The 25,202-nt window shown below is 39.3% G+C and overlaps 2 protein-coding genes across 5 annotated transcripts in view; both read right to left on the bottom strand.

The window, feature by feature from the left end:
* Positions 1 to 13,362, bottom strand: part of ror2 (receptor tyrosine kinase-like orphan receptor 2) — a 99,308-nt gene extending 85,946 nt beyond the window's left edge. For 2 of the 4 annotated variants that reach the window (XM_066650669.1, XM_066650670.1), the window contains exon 1: positions 13,055 to 13,362. Coding sequence is in view for 3 of the 4 variants with exons in the window: in XM_066650670.1 (XP_066506767.1) it covers positions 13,055 to 13,059 (5 nt within the window). In the remaining variant the exon portion in view is untranslated. Of the gene's footprint in view, positions 1 to 12,099; positions 12,479 to 13,054 lie in introns of those variants that run through there. The other 2 variants (XM_066650667.1, XM_066650668.1) reach the window with 1 other exon arrangement.
* Positions 13,363 to 13,850: 488 nt separating this feature from the next.
* sptlc1 (serine palmitoyltransferase, long chain base subunit 1) lies at positions 13,851 to 21,630 on the bottom strand. The gene is made up of 15 exons (XM_066650914.1): positions 21,562 to 21,630; positions 20,546 to 20,653; positions 20,323 to 20,417; positions 20,022 to 20,115; positions 19,213 to 19,285; positions 18,971 to 19,103; positions 18,686 to 18,815; positions 18,367 to 18,456; positions 18,031 to 18,138; positions 17,852 to 17,947; positions 17,435 to 17,531; positions 15,999 to 16,053; positions 15,486 to 15,603; positions 15,195 to 15,268; positions 13,851 to 14,981 (listed from the first exon to the last, which is right to left on the bottom strand). Exons 1-15 carry the CDS (start codon positions 21,613 to 21,615, stop codon positions 14,888 to 14,890), a joined length of 1,419 nt encoding a protein of 472 aa, XP_066507011.1. The 5' UTR covers positions 21,616 to 21,630; the 3' UTR covers positions 13,851 to 14,887.
* Positions 21,631 to 25,202: the final 3,572 nt, after the last annotated feature.

The following is a 25,202-nucleotide window of genomic DNA, read 5'->3' as shown; positions in this document are numbered from 1 at the left end:
TTTTATTCACTAAACCCTCCCAGTTTCCGTTCTCTTTGTTTGAATCAAAGCCATTAATATTTCTCAAAATTCACATTCAGTTCCCCTGTGTATATAACTGGTCTTGGCAAAGGAATAAAACCATTACAGGTACAGTTAATCAGTCCACAGACTTCCCACAGAGGTTCTTATTTTTGAGATCACTCAGTTCATACTGAAGAAAGAATCTTACATAGGATCCTTCTCGAATCAAATCAGCCCAGAATAAAGCCCAATTTATATTTCTGTACCAAACCTACTCTGTAGGCAACGCTAACCCTACGGCGTAGCCTGATGCTCACCTCTCCAGAAATGTAACTACACGTTATGTTGACGCAAACAGCAAAGGCTGAGATTGGTCAGTATTCGGATGGACATTGTCTATGTTGAACCAAAGAAGTACAGAGACACAAGCTCTCTGCAGATATGTTGTGGACGTCAGGGATGAACAAAGGCAAAACACAGATACAAGTATAACAAAGAGAAGTAAACTCTGCTCTGTCACAAACAACACCCTACTCTCTAAATAGTGCACTTTAAATATTTATAAATGTAATGCTAACACACCACTCCAGTATGCACTACAGAGTGTAGAGAACGATGTTTGAGGATCAGCCCTAGTGTTGTGGCGGTGTAATTGCACAGAAGTATGAACACTCACAACAAGTATAAATTGGCTTTAAAAAGTGAGTACACTAGTGAGAGTAAGTTAGTAAATGAGTTGATGAAAATGATTCAAAAAGTAATGTGTAACACATCTGCATTTTAGACAGCTAAGTAAACAATTTACTTGTTTAATTTAGGTACACAATGTATTTCCAACTATAATTTTATGACATCTAACTTTACATTACATTTTAGCACAACATTAAGCTCAAACATTCCTGATGTAAAAGCAGTTTTTAAATGTTTTAAATGTGTGTCTCGATGCTTTTAAGTTAGTGCTACACATGCTAACACGTGCGCTAAAGTGTAAGACTTTCTCCAAAGTAACTGTTTCGTGGTTTGGTTACATGACACTAATTGTCCTGATGAGTGCAACAGTACACCATTATACACACACGTACAAAATCATCAAGACCATACCAGAGAGCAACCAGCATTCTAAGCATCCACACCCACAAAGGTCTTAACGTGACCTGGACGCACTGCTCATCAAGCACAGCCGTCATCATCTCCATTACTGTCGTTATAGTACCAGTATGTCTGTCAAAGCTGGGATTTGGCTGCAACACTGAGCTGTTTCATCTGCTGTGAGATGTTATCAGCTGTCTGCGTTCTAATGGTATTTTTACCAAACGCAAAACCCCAGATGCTATCAGTGACTAGAAACAGAGATAACCCTCATCGTCAGGGCAGCTTACTGAAGGTAATTTCATCCCAATGACTGGGTTAAAACAACAGTGTCCATCTCGTAAATATGGGGCCTTGCCTTGAAGTTGGTGCCATAAGACCAAAGGTAAGACTTTAAGAATGCAGGGTGTGTACTAAACTAAGGAATGATGCTGAACAATCATTGGCAATAAAACTAATTTTAAAAAATGAGCAAAAACAACTTTAAAGGAAGACTATGTAATATTTTTACCTTGATTCTTTTCTTGATTCAAGCTTCAAAACCATTGTGATGCTCTGTTGAGCTGTAATACGGAGAACAGAGCCTCTGTCTTTGATACTCTTGGCTCAGCACTGCAGAAAATGCACTATGTAACTGTTGGAGGAGGGTTGGAAACTCCACCCCTCACCTCCCCAATGATTTCGGAACAGTGCTGCTAAAATGACTGCTAAAACTACACTAGGTGGCACCCCAGAAGCAAAATAACCAATCTTACATATTAATCCTTTAAAACAGTTTGAAACATGACACTGCAGCTACTTTACAAATATTTTATAACTTATAACCAAGTCACATGTGAGTTACAGTGGTATAAAGCCACCATCGTTTAGCTGCGGAGAAGCGAAGGAGCAGCATCCAGTAACTTGAGTCAGCATGGTGTTTGTGATCCAGAACTAATCCAAGATCAGAGCCTGACCTCAGTTATGTTCTTCTGGATGAACGCTATCGAGGATACAGGCTGTTAGTGAAGTAATAGTGAACAGATCCTCACTTTAGTAGAGTTGGATAAGCTGGGGTCCACACAGGTTTGGCCATAGTGTGTGTTTGTGCAAAACAGCACTGCCGCTCCATTGTTCTTCAGCGGATTTAAAACTCCATCGACATAAAGACTCGTTTTGTGTATCAGAGAAAGCATAAAACATCAAAAGCTGTTTAACCAGTGGCGTACCCTGATCTGCTAGCTGTGCACTTTTTGTCCTACATTCCTGCTCTGACCTCACAAAACTAAGACTATGATTAGCAAAGCATCTGTGCGCTGGAACCAGAAGACTTTGTGTAAAAGCTTATTAAAGCCTTTGCTACCCGTAGGTCATGTCCGGCTAAAACAATGTTAACTGGTCTTCTAGAAAACACCAAGAATATGAGGTAAGTGTGGCTTGGGGTGAAGTAAAAATATGAAAAACTTCCCTCTAGAAATTCAGAAACATGGGAAACCAAGTGGTGGTTTGAAACTTCACAGGCAAACTAAATTACACGTTCCTGTATGATGTAATTAAGAGCAGGGCCCTATAAATCGGAAGCGTTTGTCACTCTCTTCTGCTAAAACTGTCGACATCAAAAGGACAAGAGGGGAACGTACATGTGTTCAGATCCAGAACTATTTGTTGTAATTAACTTGGAGAGGAAGTCGAAAAGAGCCCAAGGCACTGGGAGAAAAAATATATACACGACCATGCAAAAAAACAAAGCTCTGCCCACGTTGAAGGCAGTTACACACTTGGGGAAGTATGCACCATCCAACATAAGACAGTGTCCTGTGCTTGTTTACGGCCTAAATTAACAGCAGGCTGCAGAACATTGCCTAATGGCTCATTAGACGACCAAGGGCTCAAACAGCACCTCCAGACATCCCCACACCACATGTGGAAAATGAAAAATGGATGGAACCAGCCGTTTATATCAAGTGGGAAATGATTATAAAAGGAAACAGAATGCTGCCATGTTAATAAACTGCATGAATGAGTGAGGTGGGGGTGTGTATGGCGCATATAAAATTTTACTTTAAATTCCTTACTCTATAAAATGGAACAGGATGTGCAAAACGTGGATTTCTCACAGATATTTTTCAAAAAATGGAAACCTTCATAACTTTCAGTGGAAGTTAATGTAAAGAGATTTTTCTATTGGTTCATTCATCGTTAACATTTAACCCTATGTCAACAACAGCTGCCGTTTTCAAATGAGCAAAAATATGAAAAAGAAAAAACGTTTGTTGGAAGGTTATCTGCCTATGATTCTTATATATAAAATGCTAGAGTATTATTTGAAGTGTTTCTTAAATTTCTTGCCATTCTGTTCATCCTTCAGGGTGTATTTAACATTTCTTCATTTTTACTTTCAGTTCTTATTATCCGTCTAGTCTGAAAAGACTAAACAAATCAGAATTATTTTAGATATTTGTCTGTAACCAAATGGTGTACGTTATTTAAAAAAAAAACGTAATGACCAAATGTTGGAACACAGCCTTCAATAACATGTGCGTGTGCAGACTAAAACAACCATTTCATTTTGGAATGTAGCAAGAACAAGCCAAGTGTCAGCAGCTACATTTCTAACTCTGTGTTTGCTAAACCAAAGAATTTCTCAAAAACACCAGCCCCCGTCTCCAGCTCTTCCAGATGAACATATTTCAAATCCCAAGAATATACATGCAAAAGTATTCACAAACATAGCATTATTCCTTCAGCCCTGGTCCTATGTGAATGAAGAATCGCTTTACAGCGAGCCATCAACAATATCTTAAGAACCTGTTGAGACGTTCAATGGTGTTTAAGAGAGTTCATCCCCAGTTCAGCAGAAACAAACCATATCCGTTTTGATGCCTTGCACCACCGCCGCTAAAGTTAAACAAAAAATATTTCAGCCTCTTCTGTCAGTGCTGGATGTAATTGGAGGCTGTTTTGAGCACATTCCTCGTGGACAGCAAGGGGTCCAAAACCTCACTCTTCAGTTATCACTTTCTTTGGCGCTTACTCCAAATCGGGGTTCGGATCTGGCTCCTCCTCCTCCTCTGGCCTCCAGGGCCAAAGCCAAGGCCTCTGCACCATCTGATGGAATGCCAGGTTCTCTCTGGAGTGAACACCTGGAGTGCCTCGGCCTCGGCCTAGTGTGGACAGATACGAGATGAAGGCACATAAAAGCGTCTCTGTGCTCCAGCCGCCTCTGGCTGACAGCCATAATCTGCCTCACCTTCAAACAGCCACAGCACATGATCCTCTTCATATCCTTCACTTATTAACACAAAGGGTGTGTATATCAGTGTTTTAATTCAATTACAAGTATTTAAGAAAGGATTCAACACATCGTGTCAAATTTCATCATGGTTTGGTTTGATTATTTTGGTACGATTTAGAGAACAGTCATCACAGAAGCTGCCAATAGAGCCTACAGATGGATTTGGACCTGATGACCTCAGCTATCGTCACTGATAAAACTGTACGTCCCAGCGCATGATAAGGATGGTTTTGGACTCATTTTTGCAAATATTCTGAACTGGGTTTCTCCACTTTTACTTTCCTAATCTTCAATGCTCTACTGAATGTAAGCATGCACATATTAACTTAAAGCATATTTTCACTCCCTACCTTTGGTGTATGGGAACATGCACCAAAAAAATACATCACTTTATCAGAGTCAAACAATCATTACCCTTTTGCCCACTGCTCATTTCCGGTTTTCCAGTCAAACTATAGGTGTTGCTGATACTAAAGAACCAGGTATCCTGAACTCTAATCCATCAAGATTCAAGAGAGGCTAATTAGTTTTGAAAATGTAAAGCGAGAAAATGTAAACTGGCTTTTTGAGATTTTTCACTATGCCAGTTTTTTCCCACCCTCTCTGAACATCTGCTTTATAGTTGAAAGGCAATAAAAAATGCAACTGCATACAAACTGACCACTCATCACAGTTTCATTATGAAGATAAGCCTTAAGCAATTTTAAAAACATATACCCAGGGGCCTACGAGATTACAAATCACGAGAATGTGAGTGGGTGAGCACAAACATACTGCTACAAACATTAACCGGCTAACCGCTGCCAAAAAAGTACTCATAATGTCATATCTATGCATCAGAGTCATCGATCAAGCGTCTGCACTTTCATGTGTTCTACAATTCGGGTCAAGTGGACATTTTATCCTTGTCAGATCTTTTTGAAGCCGATTCGGGAATGCTTCCTTTTATCTTCTTATCCAAGATACACCCATAAACTACTCTTTCAACACATTATTCTATATCCTTTGTCTTGCCTTGGAAAACATTACCAGCTCTTTCAGACACACACACAACCCAGACCAATCCGCATGACGTTACATCTATAGCTGTTTTCATTCTGAGTTTTAAAAGACGATGAAAATACCTTAACTGGTCATTTCCTCAAAGCAACACCTCTTGTGGTATTTATGGACATGCATGACCAGTTCTGCAGGTCCTTTGCCCAGTGGGAGGTTTGCTGTTAAATGTCAAGCAATTACAATATTTCTGTAATACTGAGTAATGGAGTAAACGTGTGAACATATAGACCCACGTTCTGCAGGCCTGTGCTGATTCTACAGAAAGTCCACATATGTTTTTTAACAACCCTCCGCAAAACACAAAGAGTCAAGGCGGCTATCGACCTAAGTGATTACGTTTAAAGCCAGCGAGACGTCTTGCCAAATATTTCACTGTCATTAACTGAGAAAATGAGGCCAAAAAATGATGCCTGCGTTTGAAAACAAATGTGAGATTTCTTGCTGATGTATTGGAATAATAATCATTATAAATTATGTTGGACTCAAGTCCAGTTTCCATTTTCAACCGCAAACGAACAAATCTGAGTGAGATGCATTACTGTAATCTAGTTCTTACCAAGAAAAACAACTCTATACAAACTTAGAGCCTACAGCACACCATCTTTGAACGCATTTGGAAGTGCTACAATTTCACCTCAGGAATATGGTTCGACAAGCGAGGCAAGTTGAAAACACAGGACACGTCGAGCTCTCTAGGAATAGGCAATGCTTTTTGCAACACTAAGTACAAAGCTCCAGATGCAAAAAAAACATGAGGAAAAATCACTCAGAATACATTAGATTTACCTTCACGTCAGTAGGCAATGGCACTGGAGATGCGGATGGTGTCCAATTTTCCAACAGCAGGCAACCACATTAATATTCCCGTAACTCATTTTAGGATACTGAGCTGAACATGCTCCACTGCTGATGAGACTTGTGTCATAAAACTACTGTGTCAGCTCTATGGGCGTTCCAACCCACCACTAAACTCCTGGTCCTCCAGGAAAACAATCTACTGCTTCTACTGCAGCCAGTCTCAATATGACACATTGTTTGCAATATCTCAGTTAAATGAAACCATATCATTAGTCTCCACACACTCCTCGAGGATGCTGGGGACGTTAACGGCGTGCCAATGGTTTTAAAAAAAAAATTGGCTCATGGTAGAGAATCACAGCCTTGCACTTGTCAGAGTGCTGTTAGAACCAGACAGATGTGCTGTCGTCACAGTGTTAAACGTTTGATAATCTTACAACTCCTATTTTAACTGGTGCTTCCTCTCAGGAGCATGGACTCCTTTTAACCTCTCACTGCTCACTCTATAATGAAACGAGAATGGAAAGACGTATGAATATATTCAAGACGTGATACAATTACATGTTTTACCCCATAACGCTGGTATCAGATTAAAAGTGACTCTCTGCTTACTTTACATTGAGCTGCTAATGAGAATGAAGGTTTGAAAAACACAGAGGAGAACCCCTGCTGTGTAAATCACAACCTTTCTACACAGACAACCATACTGATAAAGTGAATAGTAAAAAAAATCATTTATATCTTCAAGAAGAATGTTAGTATTAAATTAAGGCCTGATTTTGTAAGTCATTGAAATGTATTTCAAAATTACTGCACAATAAAATGCAGTTTTAACGTCTGAGCTATCTCCAAAGAAGAAGATGGAAACTGTATGTTATTGCTTCTGTGATAATGGGTAGAACTCAGACTCCAGGTTCTGATTCATTTCGAAACAGATATCCCATAAGACAGGTATATTTCATAGAGGCCTGTGACATGTAATCATCTAATCCTGCGTGATTTAGCATCAGACGCAAAGTTCTCAGTCAGAAAAAACACATCCTAAAGCCATAAAAGCCTTTTGGGCTGGATGAAAGCGCTCTTGGTGGAGGCACGACGTAAAGTTTGAGAGGTTTATTAAAAGGGAGGAAAAACTCTCCAAAAAAATAATAAAATGTACTTGCTGTTGATTCAGGTCGACCCCTGGCTCGGCTCAGTTCTGAAGGCTTAGTGAGTTTATTCGTGGGCTAGCCTTGGGTGGCCCTTGGAAAAATGTCACTTTATGGGTTTAACATGGAGCCTGGATGAATTGGGGTCCTTAAACTGTCAGAGGAAATCTTAAAGAGCTGGAGTCAGCAGAAATTCCACAGGCTCAAGTCGTCCAACAACAGACCATGTAGAGAAAATATGTAAAAAATAAAAGAGCAAAGGAAAAAACAGCTCAAACTCTACACTAGAACATGTTTGGCACACTCCATCTCAGCTGTCATTCATTCGGTTAAATATATGCCTGACATAAAACGCGAGGTGTCATAAACACTAGTGAAGGACACAAATGTATATAGTTTGAGAAAACTGTGGAGGACGAGACCTTGGTGGAGAGTCAAGTTTAGCTGCAAAGTTCCAGGAAAGTATTAATAAATCTACGTTACATGTAGATTTCATTTTCATTCTCTCATTCATTTTCTGTAACCGCTTCCTCCTGTTCAGGGTTGCATAGAGTCTGTTGATCAGAAGGTCAGTCAAAATGACAAAAGCCCTTTGTAAAGAAAAGGGATAATTTCAGATTTCTTTTATATGGCTCCTTTAAACAATGCTCTTTAAAGCCTGTCATAATCCAAGCAAGAAACACAGCGGCCCCTGATTCGTCTCATTTCCGTAGCCGCCCCACCACTCTTCCCCTGCCTCATCTCTTCATTAAACCTTCTTTCAGCACTCCCCACATGAGGCAGATTAGCTAATGACGTGCTGCTGAGTTCTCATTTCCACCAGAGACTGCTGTATGGCACAGGACACTTCCCCACCAACCTCAGGTATGCTGCAGAGACACCCTCGCTGCGTGAAGGATGATTTGACAATCCAGTGCCAAGCTTGGCATTTGAATGCTCAGGGGGGAAGAAAAAGACATGAATGTTGCCTTGTTTTGATTAGAGATTCTCTGGTTCTGTCCAAGGGCTTAATAAATTTAGAAAAACATATATTTCTATTTCATACACAACCGCTGACCACAACCCTCTTAACTGCAGTCTTCTGAAATCCTAATGCTTGGAAACGAAGGGATGCCTTTCATCATCTTAAAATCTCTTTCCAAGGACAGCATCAGGAGCATCATATACAAAGGCACTGATTTTAGTAGACTCTTTTACAATCAATAATATTCAATAAAAGGATTAAACTCTCTTGAGAAACTCTCTTGTAGACATCAACAATGTCTACAGCTTTCAATGAAATATCCATAAAATGCAGCCAAATATAAAGTTTAACATGCAATAACGGGCAGCACTGTGGCACAACAGGGAGTGTCGTTGTCACACAGTTCCAGGGACCATGTGAGGAGTTTGGTGTGCTCTCCACGTGTCTGTGTGAGTTTCCTCCAGGAGCTCTGGTTTCCTCCCACAGTCTAAAATCAAATTTGGTAGGTGGATTGGATGCTCAAAGGTGTCCATAAGTGTGAGTGAATATGTGAGCGGGTGTCAGCCTGAGGAGGACTGGCGCCCTTCCAGGGTGTGTTCCCGCCTTGCACCCAGTGATTCCAGGTAGCCTCCTGACATACAGCGACCCTGAACTGGATAAGCGGGTACAGAAAATCAATAGTGTAATTTATTCATCTCCATACTTACGCTTAAGCAAATATCTGCCAATGCCATACTCCATATCTCACATATAAAAAGAACCCAACTACTAATCACTCTCACACACAACTGTGTACTGTCAGCTAACATCACTGTGACTGCGGTTGCTTTTCACCAGTTGGTACCAGGACATCATGCCCATTTTCACTAACGTGGCAACTTTCAATCTGACTCGGATAATTCCTTCATAAATCTTGGTCCATATAATCACAAAAATGCAAATAATTTCATATCATAAAAGCAGACATCCATTCCTAATTCATAGCTATCAATGAGGCAGTTCCCATGAACAAATGACTGTACCCAAATGCTGTTAATGGGTCAACTGCCCTCTCCATGGCTCTCTACTGCAAAGCCTCAGCTGTGGCCAGGGGCATCCGGCGCTTTGAAGATTTCCCCCTGCCCTGGTTAACACTGGATTAACAGAGTGAACTCTGGCTAACTCCTCAGCCATGTCCACTTCTTCTGTTTGCTTCAGTACACAGCAGCAGAAAGGCTGAGGAAGGAGGGCAGGCAGGCGCCATAAAAAATGGACAACCTACACTTTTTAACCTTCACTGGCCCACTTTAATGGTCTTGCCTAGGGCCAGCCAGAACCTGGAGTGGGTGGGGGATTTCATACGTACTGTAAATATCCCCCAGATGTGCTTCTACCCGGCCCCAGCAGATCTGTTATTAAACCCCTAAACTAACCTGATCGTTGCATTAGCGCGGAGGAGCCACTCAGAAGCATGTCTCTGGTGAACTCCAGTGGGAAACCCAACATCAATCACACTGACTAGTTGTTATTGTAAATTTGCCTTACTGAATTAGGGCTGTGCGTGTTGGTGAAATTGGAATGTCATGGTCATGCTCTCAGAACACCAAACCCATGGGTACAGCCACTGTTTGACATCAGCTTAAACAACAAAGTCTTCATTTCAACGTTTAATTTTAGGCCTGCCAGACTGGAGATTTGGTCACCAATGCTTGGGGCTGAATGATTAATTATGTTTATATTGAAGCTGCAATTTAAAAAAGGCTCAGTTTTTAAATAGCCAGATCTGACCTTTTAATTATATTCTACGTTATAAGTGTTATAAAAAGAAACGTAATTTAAGTGTTCAAGTAAGGTTGATAAAATTACAATCACAAAACTGACCTCAATTTACTTAGTATCCAAGGAACAACCCAATGTATTTACACTGACCTAAATTCGTGTCATTACCAAATGTCTTTGTAAGGAAAGATATTCCATTACAAGAGGGGAGGACTTCATGGAAAATTAAACATTCACATCTTTAAAAATACACCCCTCCTTTTAAACAAAAGCTCCCCTTTGCTTGGCTTCAAGACATTTGCCTCTGGGTTCGAGGCCTGTTATTAGCAAAAGAAGCAATTAGCATGTCAATGGACCCGCTTGAATATCCCTACACCTTTCCAAAGGGGGAAAACAGTGGGCACCAAAAGAGTTCAACCTCCCGTGGTCAGCCACAAAGTCACCCCCCATGATCTTTTAACTCCAAGCAATGATGTGGCAGTAGGCCATTCAGAGCTGAGCCATTCACACATCCATCTGATGATAAAAAAAAGACAAAAAACCTAACAGCTTAAGAACTCACCCAAATGCCACTCACCACTTGACCCTGTGGCAGCACTGGAGGAGTTTGTTTTGAAGCTTAGTGCCAGACTGTAGAGCGTGTTAGACTTTGTTAATCAAGTGAGCTATTTCACTGCACGGTGCCAAAGCTTTTCAGGTGAAAAGGTGATAAAAGGTTTAAGGGAGAAGATCCATGGGTTAATCACCCAACCATACACCCAACCCCCTACTTTACCTCAAACCAAATGGCAGGACCCAAGGTCCAAGCAACAGGAAACCTCTCCATGGGGAGGTAAGTGAATTAGTGCAACAAAGGCCAAGAGAGAGACAGAGAGAGAGAGAGAGAGATCTCTTTCAAATAAGAGCCTGATTAACTTCTGCCTCTTTATCCACCACCCCACTGAACAAAACTAAGACTAATCCTTCAACAGTAGTCTACTATAACAGTCAGCAGATAGGATATACATTACAACTTAACAGTAGGTCAGGGCAAGGGTTGTACCACAGTTGTATATCCATCACAATGAGTAGGGTTCAGAAACCTCCATCAACTATAGCCTTTGAAATGAGACAGAGGTGAAAAACAGATTGTGTACAAGGCTACAACTGCTAAACATTAATTAGTGATACAGGATTAATATATAAATCACATTTGTATATACAGAAAACCTTTGCACATACAGTTTATTACATATACACACATTATATTAACAGTGCAGCGATGTTTTTTACTTCTAACACTATACAAAAACACTCTCACTTGTGTATAGTGTTAGAAGTTAAAAATAACCATTATGCACTGTTAATATACATGGATTTTCAGTACAATTTACAGTACAACATATAGTATAAATACAAATATCAGCAATACAGCCCATCATCTTTCTACTATATCACAACAACAAAAAAACTTATAGTAATAAACATGTACATTTTGATGAAATGGATATAGAGCCTATTTGTGAATGTGGATAAAAGCTTATTCTGAGGGAAACCATTTTAAGGGGTGTGAGGGGAGGCTCTGAATTACTGCCCAGTTGAGAGCCCACAAAACATGAAGCACTTATAAGAATATTGTCATTAACACCGAGAAACTGTAGCTATTTGGATATTCCCACAAAACTCTATTTAAAATTATTTTTCCAGTGATGTGTAACACAAAGAGGTTACACTATGTGCGCCTCAGCTTCGACTCCTCTGAAGGTGCTATAACCGCCTCAGAAAAGTGAAAAAGACTAAACACGGAGAAAGGAGGATGTTTCTGTCGAGTTGTGACATGTTTATCATTAAAGTTGGAGTGAAGATATATTGCAGCTGCAGCTAATCCTGAAAACTAAAAAAGAACGGTTAAAAATCATTATATATGTGTGGTGTCCGCCTCAGAAATTCCCGCAGTTCACCCATCTCCTTCCTCTAGGAGCGGAGAGCATAAAGTAAACTGTGAAGGGAATACTTACCTGAAGCTGAAGCAGAAAAGACACACAGCACCAGAAGGAATGTGTTGAGGGAATTAGAGAAAACTCCACGCTTAATCCTTGCTATATCCATCCTGACTGAATGTGGCGGTGAAGCTGTGGGTAAAAGCTATGAGCAGAGCATCCGAGATCTACGCAGGTAAAGTGGGCTCCTCTTATCTAAGGCACAAACCCTGTGAGAAGTGGCTGTTGGGAGTCTCTGAGAGAGGAGAGAGAGAGTCCTGGGGCAGAGCTGCTCTCTCAGGTGCGCGGTGAATGGAGCTGTGCTCGGCGACGGCTCTCCTCAAAATCAGCGCGGCTCATTCCGCTTACTCTCGGGATGATCCAGACCTTCTCCACAGCGAAAACTGAGCATACAACCGCTCATGACGTGGAGGGAACTTTTTTTCCCGAGGGAGGGAAGGCAGGATGAAACTGGGAATCCCTCAGACTGAGAGGAAAGCTCCACCTAGCGGCCACAGGCTGCAATAATTTTCACCGTGTTTAGCTGAATATCCATAAACGCACATTGAGTACACGCGGAAGCAGTGTTGTTATCCAGTCGGAAAAAGTTAAGTAGTTATACTCATAAAACAGCAGAATCTCAATATAAATACAGTTTCAATCCGTGTTTATCAAAATTGTAATTTATTCAATATATTCAAAATTTTATATAGACCAATCAGAACACAACTGCCTCGTTTCTCATTGGCCATTTCATCAACGCCATACAAGAGTACTTTTTTGAGGTAAAATTTAACACTGTAGTCCATTTTTCTTTTCTTTTGTATAATTCTAGCCCTCTTTCACCGTGTTCTTCTATGGTCAGTGTCAAACGGATCATTCTCAGCACTGTAGAGACTGTGACTTAGGTGTTGGTGTTTTAACGTGTGCTGAACTGACCGTAATGTTTCCTGAAATGTTTAACAGTGCCTCATTCACTGTCCACTGTATTAGACACACTTACCTCATTGGTCAATCCTGTAGATATAAAGTCAGAGACATTTTTGTTCCAATTTGTGTTAGTCGACCATTGGTCCTTTATCAGTGGACACACAACGCTTTTGGCTGGATATTTTTTAGTTGTGGACTAATCCAACAGTCACACTGAGGAGTTTAAACTCCAGCAGCACTGCTGTGTCTGACCAACGGTTACCAGCACACAACACCACCGTGTCAGTTACTGCAACTCTGAGAATGAACCACCACCCAAACGGCACCTTCTCTGTGGTGGTCCTGACCATTATACTAGGGTGACCAGACGTTCTCTTTTACTCGGACATGTACTCTTTTTTAGACTTAAAAAATGTCCGGGATTTTGTTTTCCCTGAGCTTTAATAGAATTTCGAGAAGTTTCGTTCACAAACTAGTCCCGCCCTCCCCTACTCCGTTTGGTTCACTTGAGTGAGAAGGGGGCGTGGTGAAGTAGCCTAACATCTTCTGATTGGACGGTCTGACTGTAGAGCTACCGTTATTAGTCGATAACCTTCTCTGTAAACATTTAATTGGTCAGTCTGCACGTCAGTAGCCGTCCACCATCTCAGATCTGGTCACCCTACATTATCCAAACAGTTGAAAATTAATTTATTTAATAAAACTCAATTTTAGAAACCCGGTCATTTGAATTCTGACTGGCTGACATAAATTCACTTTTTTACACTCCTTTAAATGTGTTTCATTAGACCTGTTCACTAATAACCACTTATATGTTTCTTACAGAACGGCAAATGTGACACAAAACTCTTATTAAATTAATAGTTTATTAAATTTTGTTAAATGAAAACCCCACACAGTATGCAGTCAGCAGCAGTCTAAAATAGATGATACATTGTGTTTAAATCAAACATCTTTGGACAGAAATCATCATCATCAAAACATTTTTTTTGCATTAAAGCTGAATTTATTTTCACTAGCTATGAAAGAGCAGATGGTTATGGTCCAGATTATATGTTGACAAAAATATTGACCATCAATATATAAAAAAGAAAATGCGACGTAAGATAAAGCATATAAAATCTGTTGACAATATGTTGGAATCATGAGCAAAGATGAAGCAAAGCTTTGAACTTAATATAGTCCAGGACCAGGCTTAACCCTTGACTGTGAAAACCATAACGTAAAAAACAATTACAAAGGATGACGTACATCCTCACTGATAAGTGCAGTCATGCCATCAAGATTCCTGACAGATTCATGCAGCATATCAAAACAAAACGGAGGGAATAAATCAAGTGTTACAATAATTTAATCATTTCACAAAGCTGAAGTGTCCCCTTTAAAACCTTAAAATGTTTAGTGAAAACATGAAATGGCATTTGCTGAAGTGATAAGAAGAAAAACAAGTGTATATAAAACTAACCCTATATATAAAACACATGTTCTGTTTGGTATTTATATATTTATTTTCAATATTTATTTTTCTTTAGCAAAAAATTGCAAATGTTATTTAAGGCATCAGAACGAACAAAAATAGGTTTGATGAAGCCAACCCTGAACAACAAACTTTTAAGTTCATCTCAATGTGGACTTAAGACTCGCAAAGCCAAGCATTTTAGAAATAATATCTGTAGTGAAAGAGAAACAGGTGCAAAAATGAAGCTCAGTTCTGACAACATAAGGTTTGGCGAGGTACAGTGACTCTGACTGAAGCACCGTGTGCCATCTTCACAGCTATTCAGTGTTGTTCCTGTTGCCGTCAGAATAAAACGCTTCTAAAGCCTCAGAATGGGAGAGCAGTCTGTTGCCGACAGACTTGATATTGTTGAAATCAGTTCTGTCGCCACGCTGGAGGTATTTGCAATCAATTAAGTAAAGTTAGAGCAGCTTCTCTTATACAGGACGATGCTTTCACAATATCCTCTTCAGTCTGCTCCACGGTTACGACAACTCTGATGCTGGAGGCACAAAGGGAAATCAAGCAAAAGATGGTTCATATTTCAGACACAAGAACATGTAAACAATTAAACAGAAATTCAATCACAGATGTATAACATGTCAATTGTAAAGATATTATCAGTTTCATTGCTGAAATATAACCCTTTATCTTTATAAATATATATATGACACATCAATTACCATTTTATACATAATTTAATTTTAAAGCTCACCTTGGTGGAGGCAGAAAGCGTTCTTCTTTGTCTAGGTAGCGAGCTTGAGTGAGAGCTATTTGTCTGTCCAAACACTGCCAACAAACAGCAATAACCTCAGTTCACAGAATCAAATAACATCTTCTGTGTGCATTTGTAATGCTTTTCATAACGTGGACGTTTCCCATTCTACACATTTTAAAGGTCTCTCATTACAGCCTACATGTGTTTGTATATGTATTAAAAAGAAGTTAGTGTGAAAAGTAATTCAGCTTGTTTTCTTATTCCATGATAATCAAGTCTTTCACTTACATAGTCAATGATGGATCGTAGTGTCCTGACATCACTCTCTCTGGATCCTGTGCTGTGCTCCAGCTGGAGATGGAGTGCTGGAGCCAACTCCTCCCCAACTACCTTCAGTCCTGGAATGCTACAATACACAATCAGTCAACACAGCACTTCTCAAATAAATAGTTAAAAAACACTTTGTAACGTTTACATTAATGTACGTATTAAATAAAAGCTGTTTTTATAAATAAGATACCAACGCAGTATCAAATAAGGGTTCCAGCATCATCCAAACAGCAATCAGTTTCCTTACTGAATGACTTAAACAGAAACTGTGCTCCTTACCTGCATTATGTTTGCAGAACATGATTCATTCTCTAGCTCTTTCCAATAATAACAGACCCTTTGTTTCTATAAGTTACACCACATTTTCAGTAAGGTAACATAATAGAAGTGCTTTGATTTGGAAACTCTGCTTTTGGGCCAGGATACCTTTTCCGTTTCTCGGAAAAACAAGAAAATGTGAAAATAACATACCCTTGCAATGCTCTGTGGACATGTTTGCATTTTTCCCTCAGGATGGTGAAAATTTCTGTATAAAAAAAGAAAATGTAAATTTAAAGCCCAAACTTTAAGCTGTGTAAGTGCAAAGGAGAACCAAAGCCCAGCCAGCAGAGAAGTAATGAGTTTAGTTTGGCCAGAAAGAGCCTGGCACACCAACAGCACACACTGCAGAGACGTGACAGGAGCTAAGGACCCTAAGGCACCTACTGCTGAGAAAAATGTGCTAGAAAGCCACTGCCAGGTACTGCCAGTTTCCCTTTCACTAGGATCAGTTTTCTATACTTAAATCCTCATTGTAACCAAGAAATATAGAAATGTCAAAATAGATCCAATGCCATAAAATACCAATGAAATATTTCTGCTAGGTTTTTCCTGTATATTTCTTTTAAGTACTCCACTGTGTACCAATTCCATTCTTGGCTAAGAACAAGCCAACTTTTCATAACAAGATATTCAATGGCAGATTGGCAGATGTGGATGTGTAATATATCTCATGTACATACTCAAAAATGCACATGCATTAACCATTATTTAAAAAACTAATTCAGAGTTTGTTGCACAGCAGTCAAGCATTGTTTCAGCATGTTTTTATTTCTGGAGTACAATAAATAAATTGCCATGTAATATTCAGGCTGATCTAAGCACATACACTGCCGTTCCAGCATTAGAAAGAATTTCCTAAGTGGCCACTACTTTTATACTGAAAAACACATCAGAGAACCCCTTATATAACGTATCGGGCACTAGGGGTTCACTCAGGATAGAGTTCCAATCCAGACATTCATTCACAAACACACTCATTCATTCACACCACGTCATATGGTGTTTATAGCAGCCAGTTCTCCTGGCCGCCATGTTTTTGGATTGTGGGGAGGAAACAGGCGACCCCTGAGGAAATCCATGCAGACACAGGGAGAACATGGAAACTCCACCCAGATTGGATATGAACGCAAAATATTTAGTGATAACATAACTATCATTACAACAATACTCAGTAGATGATATACTGTGCCACCGTAATACAAATGACCTGCATTTTGCTGCTGTTATTGAGTAGAGTATGGTCTGGTGCACGTTAGGAGAACCCTGTGGTTTCTCTAAGGTTAAATGTAAAACCTTTGTCCAGCTTTCATATGGGCCTCTGCATATGGTATGGATCAGGAGGATATCAGTCTCTCTCACTCTCTTTCTTTCCCTGTTTGAAGTCTTGCCAGTTCAATTGAGTAGAGGAATGCACCCAGTCATTTGATGGTTTAAAAAAAGACTCAGATTAATCAACACACCACCACTTCTCTATGCATTTATCCTGCATTCCTCAACTTTTGGTGCCATCTTCTACACTGAAAGCAGGTGAAAAAGCAAGGAACAAAGATGATGAGTTATATATTTCTGTGCATGTGTGCGCATACCTGGGTCTTCCTCCATGATATTGAGGGCCTCAATAGCAGCAGAAGCCAGCATAGGAGGAAGAGAAGCTGAGAAACAGTAGCCTTGTCCGGACAGACGCTAAGGAATAGACACATCCGCACAATTTCAGTGAGACATGCTTTTTACATGCAACACATGCATCCAGGGTACTACACAATCCCACTCAATAAAACTAATTTTATACCAGGAAATGATAGTTAAATCAGCCTAGCTAGGAGTTGCTTTGGACAAATGGATCTTTCTTCCAAGTAAAAGAATGCCTACAAGGGATACTACTGAGCATTTGTAATTTGGTTAATCTGCATATCAAAGCAAGCACTAAGCTCTAAAGTCAAAAGACTAATCATATATTTGGACGAAACATTGTGGGATTGAAAGGGCTAAAATTTATAACTTACCTGATGATCAATAACAAATGATCGTCCACAGCAGAATCCACCAGTGGATGCCACAGCGTTCTCCATGTTGGCACTTATTAGGTCAATGTCATCTATCTATATGATATACAACAAAAATCACAATGTCACACAAACATATGCAGAATCTCACTTATAGACAATAGCACACAGGTACTCACATTGACACCAAAGTGCTCTGTGACCCCTCGGCCATGCTCTCCTAGCACGCCAAAAGACATGCTCTCCTCCAAAAAAATTCGCACTTTATACTTGTACTTTAGCTTCACCTGTTAATGGTAACCACACAAAAGAGTACGTGGTGAAGGGTAGACAATTTGCTAGTTATTCATCCTGTGTATAAGGAGTTGTTTTTCTAGAAAATATGAGAACAATTAAAAAAATAACAATAACAATAACATTATTGTATTAGTACACACATTACAGCCAATACCTAGCCCTGACTACTTTAAATCATACCTAATACTACGATAAAATAAAAAATAAAAAATTCTCACCAGCTCTGGCAGAGGGCAGATATCTGCAGTGTTCATGTACAACCCCTCAACAACAATAAATCTTCGTGTGACTCTAGCCTTGCGTGGATTCTGGTAAAAATTAAATACAATGAATCAATCAAATGACTTAGGATTGTACTTCTTTATTGCATTATATGATATGTAGCTATATCTGTAGAGCAGGAATAGGCTCTTCCAGAGCAGAGCTCGAGTCCAAAACAGGTTTAGAAAATCACAAAAATGTGTCTGACACTCAATGAATGGAATCTGAAGATCCTATCTGATGTCCTGCATGTTCACAGCAGTCTAACTCTCTCACCTTCTGGTCCTCAAGCTCTTGCTCCTTCAGGAGCCGCTCCAGATCCTCCATGTCATTGTGTTTGAAGTACTTGATGAAGCTGCGGGATGCCTGCAGGCCTTTCTGGATGGAGAAACATGCAGCCTCATCCCTGAAGAAGCAATCAAAGAGATCATAAACAGAAAGCTTCATATTTGTAGCAATCATACCTTAATGTATCTGGATTGTAACAAGTTGAAGACATCAACCATAAAAATGTAAAAGAAATTTGAAGCAGACTCCTCTGTGTAACACACAGGGACTTACACAAAGACAATGTCCCCTCTCTTTGAGTATGCTGGAATAGCGCTGGCTATGGTGGCAAATCCATAGGAGTAGATAATGGCCTCCTCTGTTCTCATAAACTTAGCCAAGCGCTCCTCTAACTCCAGGTGAACATCTAGAAAAACAGTTGAGGGTTTGAAACTCAGATTTGAGACATTAGAAAAAATAGCTGATAAGCAATTTTCCATCAAAAATGTTAACATTAGAGTACAAATAACAAATACCAAACGTTCCATAGAAGCCTCTTGGACCACAGCTCCCTACACCATATTTCCTAAGAGATGCAAGGGCCTTTTGCTGTAATAAAAAATAAATAAAAATAACAAAAATAATATAAATTTCTGTAAGGTTACAATCAAGTAGATCACTAGCATAAATTTGTTCAAAATGATATATAACTATATACATCTATTGTAAATGTGCCACCTTGATTTTTACAGCAGTGCCACAATTAATTATTAATTATTTAAACAAATATTCCTGGTTTAATTACTAAAAAAGCCCTTTTCTGATGAAGCATCTTTAAGTTGGAGGTAAATGTTAAATGACTGTAAGTGCTGTGGGGTGTTGGCCTGAATCTCCCAGTATTTCTGAAAAGTTTGGTAAGAGCTATGACTTTGATGTTACTGATTTTGACTTTAAGACATTGTCAATTTTTACTGACAGCAAAGAGAATCAATTTGAAAGCACTGAAATGGTTGAAACTGACATTTGTTCAAAAAATGTCCTTAAATTTAACTGAGAAATTGATCACAATATGAAATAAAAGTGCAGTATTAAGAGAAAGAACCTCAGTCTAATATGCACATAAAAACACCTCCAATCATATGTCACAATGTAATATTACATACAATATTATGTTATTTCCCCACAGTTTTCAAAACTAATTCTATAGTTCTAAATCCATTTAGATGCTAACCAAAAAGGCAGGTCAGATCTGAGCAACACTCTGCAATCAGAGCTGGATACGATCTGAGTTTAAGAAGCATTGAAAAGCACTTAGGCTAATGCCTGCCTTGACAGTGGTACAAACCTTAACACGCTCATTGTCGAGCAGGCCCAAGAAGTTAAATGAGGCAAAGTTAATGCACTCTTTCCCATTTACAGTGATTTTGTGGCTTGGAGGGCTGTAAAAGAAAAGAAAAACAAACCCACAGCCATTAGGAATAAGCAGGAACACAGCACACTTCCAATTATTTTCACATCTGGGAGAAGACAGAGTTGCTTTAATCAGTCACACTGGTACAAATACAGTATTTATACCGGGATATTCTGAAATCATTATACACTAATATAGTCCTGGTAACCAATGAAGTTGTGTCAGACACCCGTACCCAGTGACAACATCATAGTTTAGAGATGGATGATCTTTTGCCACAGGCGGTACCAGAGGCTCTGGTTGCCATTCTTCAATTAATTCCTCTTTTTCCTAAATTTAAGAGAGAGATTTAAAAAACACACACAAAAGATATATATATAACATATTGCCCAACACTATATAACACCTTTACTAACTATTGGTATGACAGGTAAGATCTGAAAATAGAAGTTTTTTACCTTGTCAGTGAGATCAGATCTCTCCTGGAGCTTGTATGTCTTTGAGAACAGCAGTCTGATGATCCACAATATGAGGATTCCCTCCAAAATCAAATGATAAGCTGGTGCCTAAAAACAGGGAAAATATGGGCATATGATTATATTTTGTCGTTACTGTGACACATTAAAAATTGTGATAAACACTAGTTTTTCATTGGCCACAGCACTGAGTTTTCTACTTTTACCTGAAATATCTTACTAATTTTAACTACTTTTTTAAAAACTATATTTAATTCTAATAAGAAGCAGTTAATTTAATCAACTGAAGCATTTTTACAACTTACACTTGAGGAAATAAACATTTATGAATGGTTATATCAGCTTTCACGAGAGGCTTAGCTAAGTATTTATGAAAGAAAACCTTCAGTAAAAAATATACAGCAATTGGTATTCCATTTGGTACACTCCATTTGATCAGCTCCATCATATAACATTATAGTATAGTGTTTTGATTACACACTATACTCTTCATTTATTCTTTAGATAATCAGAACCCCAAACTGGATCACCACAGAACAGGTATGATTTGGGTGACGTATCGTTCTCAGCTGTGCAAAGACGTTGTGTTGTTTCATTGAGTTTTGCTCACACAAAATGATCAGACACAGCAGTGCTGTTGGACTTCTGAAACCAACCTGAAGCACCAGAGCCAAAGATGATCCTCCACCCAAATAATACCTGCCCTGTGGATGTTGTTTGTGTTAATGTTAAACGGAGTGATAATGTTAATAATAAGGTTAATTATACTGTTAATGTCAGTGTTAATATTACTAATCATTTTAGTAATAATTTAAGAGGGAATTTTATTGACAAAGCTAATTTGTCTCCGAGTTTCTTCCTGAACTCTAAACACACAGTTAATACATTTAACCCCTCCGCTAAACACAGACACCACAGACAGGGCAGTGTTCTCCGGACAGTGAGTATGGAGCAGAGCTCGGTGTGGAGATTGTAGAGAGAGTAAATCGAGTACAAACCTCGTAAAACGCCTGAACCATCTCCACTAGCACCCACTGCTGCCCCGACTCCATTTTGCTGCTCCGGTCACATGACCCCCAGAGCGACGTCACTCAAACTCACGGCGCGAGCGCACCCTCGCCCGGAGGACGTTGGAAACAGTTATATTCGTTAAAAAAAAGAGCCTTTTCCGAAACGAATTCTGTTTAACAGCGACAGTTAAATATCCGAAATATCACCTGAATATAGTTTTATAACATGTATTAATATTATTTGGGTAGGAATGGACCCATTGAAAATAAACTATATGATTTTAATAAATATCTTTAGCCAAAACCTTCACGTCTTCCTAAATTGAATTTCCAGGCGTCAGTCAATATAGTGTAATCATGTAATTTAATAACTGTTTTGTTTAGTACCTTTGCGGTAGCTTTATAATCTTTTGACATCTGAATCCGATCACCTCTGAGCAACTCTGATATATCTCTAGAGACATCGGACTGCTTAAAATGACTTAGATTATGTCGTATTTACTAGATAATGTAGATTTTTGTTTAAATTGATTGAATTTCCATTTCTGAAAAAAAAACCTGCAATCAGAAAAACTGATTTTTCAAAATAAGAGCATCTTGACTGAAAGTTGTAGACAAATATGGTCAAATGTTTATAATTTTTTTTAATTATAAACAATTCACCTAGAATATAATCCTTTCAGACAAAATGATTAGGTGGAGTTTATTAAAAGATTATGTTACTAAAGTATTACTAAAGTTATTTATATGTAAATTGGTATATAATTATGTGGTTTATTGAGCTTACGCATAATCATAGTGGTGACCAATGACCAAAGGTGTTTCAGGTTGGCTCATGATGACTATATCCTATATCATGAGTGTATATCCTGGGTGAGGCCTCTGTGTGTTGACTCAGTACTGAATATAATAATGATTTTGCAATGTCTGCTGGGTGCTGCAATAAAGAGGTTGCAAATATTCCAACATACGAGTGTCAAATTACTTACATAGGTAAAACAATTGTATTGTCTTAAATGAATTTGTTGATGTTATATATATATATATATATATACATACACACACACACACACACACACACACACATTTATGCTTTTCACCACCAGGGGACGCCATTGAACATTTCTGCCTCACAGGCTGTATGCTATGGAAATGAAAGTACAGGGATTACCTCAGCTTCTAGTAACTGTTGAATCCTGTGTGTTCCTCAGCCAGGTCCAGACGTGTTTAATCATTAGTTTTAATCAGACGTGTCAGTGACAGCAGAGCCTGAGGAGGTGTCTCCTGCAAAGCCATACCACAACAAAACCGGGCATAGACAACAACAACAAAATACAAATAATAATGTTCACAGAGTGTGGCCAGGAACGTGTACACATGTTCAAATGAATGAAACATGTTGAATACTTCAGCAAGAAAGCATAAGAAAAATAAAGAAGAGGGGCATTAGATGTCTTAACGTGATAACTGCAATGGCCTTAGCAAACCAGTCACTAACAGGGTAAACTCTAGGTCACTATTCATTCATTCATTCATTATCTGTAACCCTTATCCAGTTCAGGGTCACGGTGGGTCCAGAGCCTACCTGGAATCATTGGGCACAAGGCGGGAATACACCCTGGAGGGGGCGCCAGTCCTTCACAGGGCAACACACACACACTCACACATTCACTCACACATCTATGGACACGTTCGAGTCACCAATCCACCTACCAACATGTGTTTTTGGACTGTGGGAGGAAACCGGAGCACCCGCAGGAAACCCACGCGGACACAGGGAGAACACACCAACTCCTCACAAACAGTCACTCGGAGCGGGTCCGATCAGAACAGAGATCATTTACAAATATTGCTCTTGAAACAGTTAAAACAAAAGTCTTTCAACTTTACGGAATCAGGAGAAACAGTAAAATCAAATACAAATTAAATGCATAAACCAAAACAATAAGTGAGGAGGCATAAAATAGAAGGACAATGTGTGGGATATGACTTTAATTGTATGTGCATAGGAAATATATCCTGATCATTCAGGTTCAATTGTAGGAATTTTCAGAGTGGTGTAAAATAGTGCTGAATGATTTGTGGAAGATATCTAAATTCTTTAGACCTGAGGAGGCAGCCAAGTCTAAATTCTCTGCACTCAATCAGAACGACACATTATCCCATGTTTCCTGACTTAGGCACACCACAAGACAGAGTTTGTGGGATGGCAGGAGCTCCAGATACACAAATAAACGTGCTAATGCATTAAAACGAATATGGCAGCCATGATATGACAGTTAAAGTATATTTTACATATAAAGATCCAGGCCTGGTTTATAACAAAGGAGACCAAGAAGTTCTGGCTTTAAATTTCAACACTGAATATAAAGAGCCAGGCTGTCATTTGCTGGTGGTTGTTACGTACACTGTAAAATTTTTTACAGTAAAATACTGGCAGCAAAGTTCCCAGCCATTTACCGTATTTTTACAGGAACACTACTGTATTTCAAATTTACAGCATATTACTGTCATTGAATAATACAATAATTTACTGTAAATACTGTCAATTACAGTAAAATACTGTAGCAGACTCGCTGTAAATTTACAGCAATTTTTTACAGTGTACACAGCTCAGTGTTCGGTTGCCTCTGATTGGACTAATTCTAATACTGAGGCTAAAAGTCCCCATTTAAAACGAGTTAATTGTTGTTCTTGATAATGCAGGCTAGAATTACAGTTGTGATTTTTTTATATGAAAATAATATTTCAGCTTTAGTTTGAAAGCCACTTAAATGCAACTGAAACCAATAGTAATCAATTGAACTGGATAATAAGGTTGCCTGGATTCAACGCACAACCATTTCATTATTCTGTTCCATGACTATGTGATTTATGGGCACACAGTCGTTCAGATGCCCAACACACACACACACACACACAGGTTCACATTCATCTTCAAAGAGCATTGTGTAAAGGCCTTCCTGAAATGTCAACAGAGAGGGTGTGGCCGTGCTGGAGCAGGTAGAAATAACATAGGCCTTGTGTCACAGGAGACAGACTCCAAATATTTTTGGACAACCACAGCACAGACACTTTGCGGTTATTGCTTTCCTTTAACCGTTATGACATTGATGTCAATTCAAAAAGAGGTGGGCCATAAATTGTTTCACAACGGTGAGTCTGTTCACTAAGAAACACACTATGCACTTTCATTCCATTCAAGAGCCAGTCATCAGCCAGGAGTACGTCATCAACCAAACCTCTTGCTTTGCTGGCCTGTGGGTTGCCTAGCAACAGCAGGGAGCTCCAGCCTGGAGCTTTGCGAAATGTAAATGATAAAGTCCTGCGTGGAGGTGGGGCGCATCCCACAAAGCTACTGATACAACACTTCATACCTCGCAGCACACACACCCTCTTTAGGTGATGTCTGAGATAAAACACTCCCAAACGACCAGTACACTTAGATATATCTGGACAGATGCGCTGCTCTTTGTGGGGAATGCAAATTCTCCTTGTCCACTGACTGTTGACCTTATTCTTCGAATAGCTCTTTCCCTAACGTTGTTTGTGAGGGTGTGATAGCGCTGCTGCTTTGCCCGGGTCAGTGTGTCATGTGTTGATTATCTAACTTGGGTCCACCACACGGC

Source organism: Hoplias malabaricus, chromosome 18, assembly GCF_029633855.1.
Source record: "Hoplias malabaricus isolate fHopMal1 chromosome 18, fHopMal1.hap1, whole genome shotgun sequence".
NCBI classification, from domain to species: Eukaryota; Metazoa; Chordata; class Actinopteri; order Characiformes; family Erythrinidae; genus Hoplias; species Hoplias malabaricus.
This window is presented reverse-complemented; position numbering and strand designations above follow the sequence as displayed.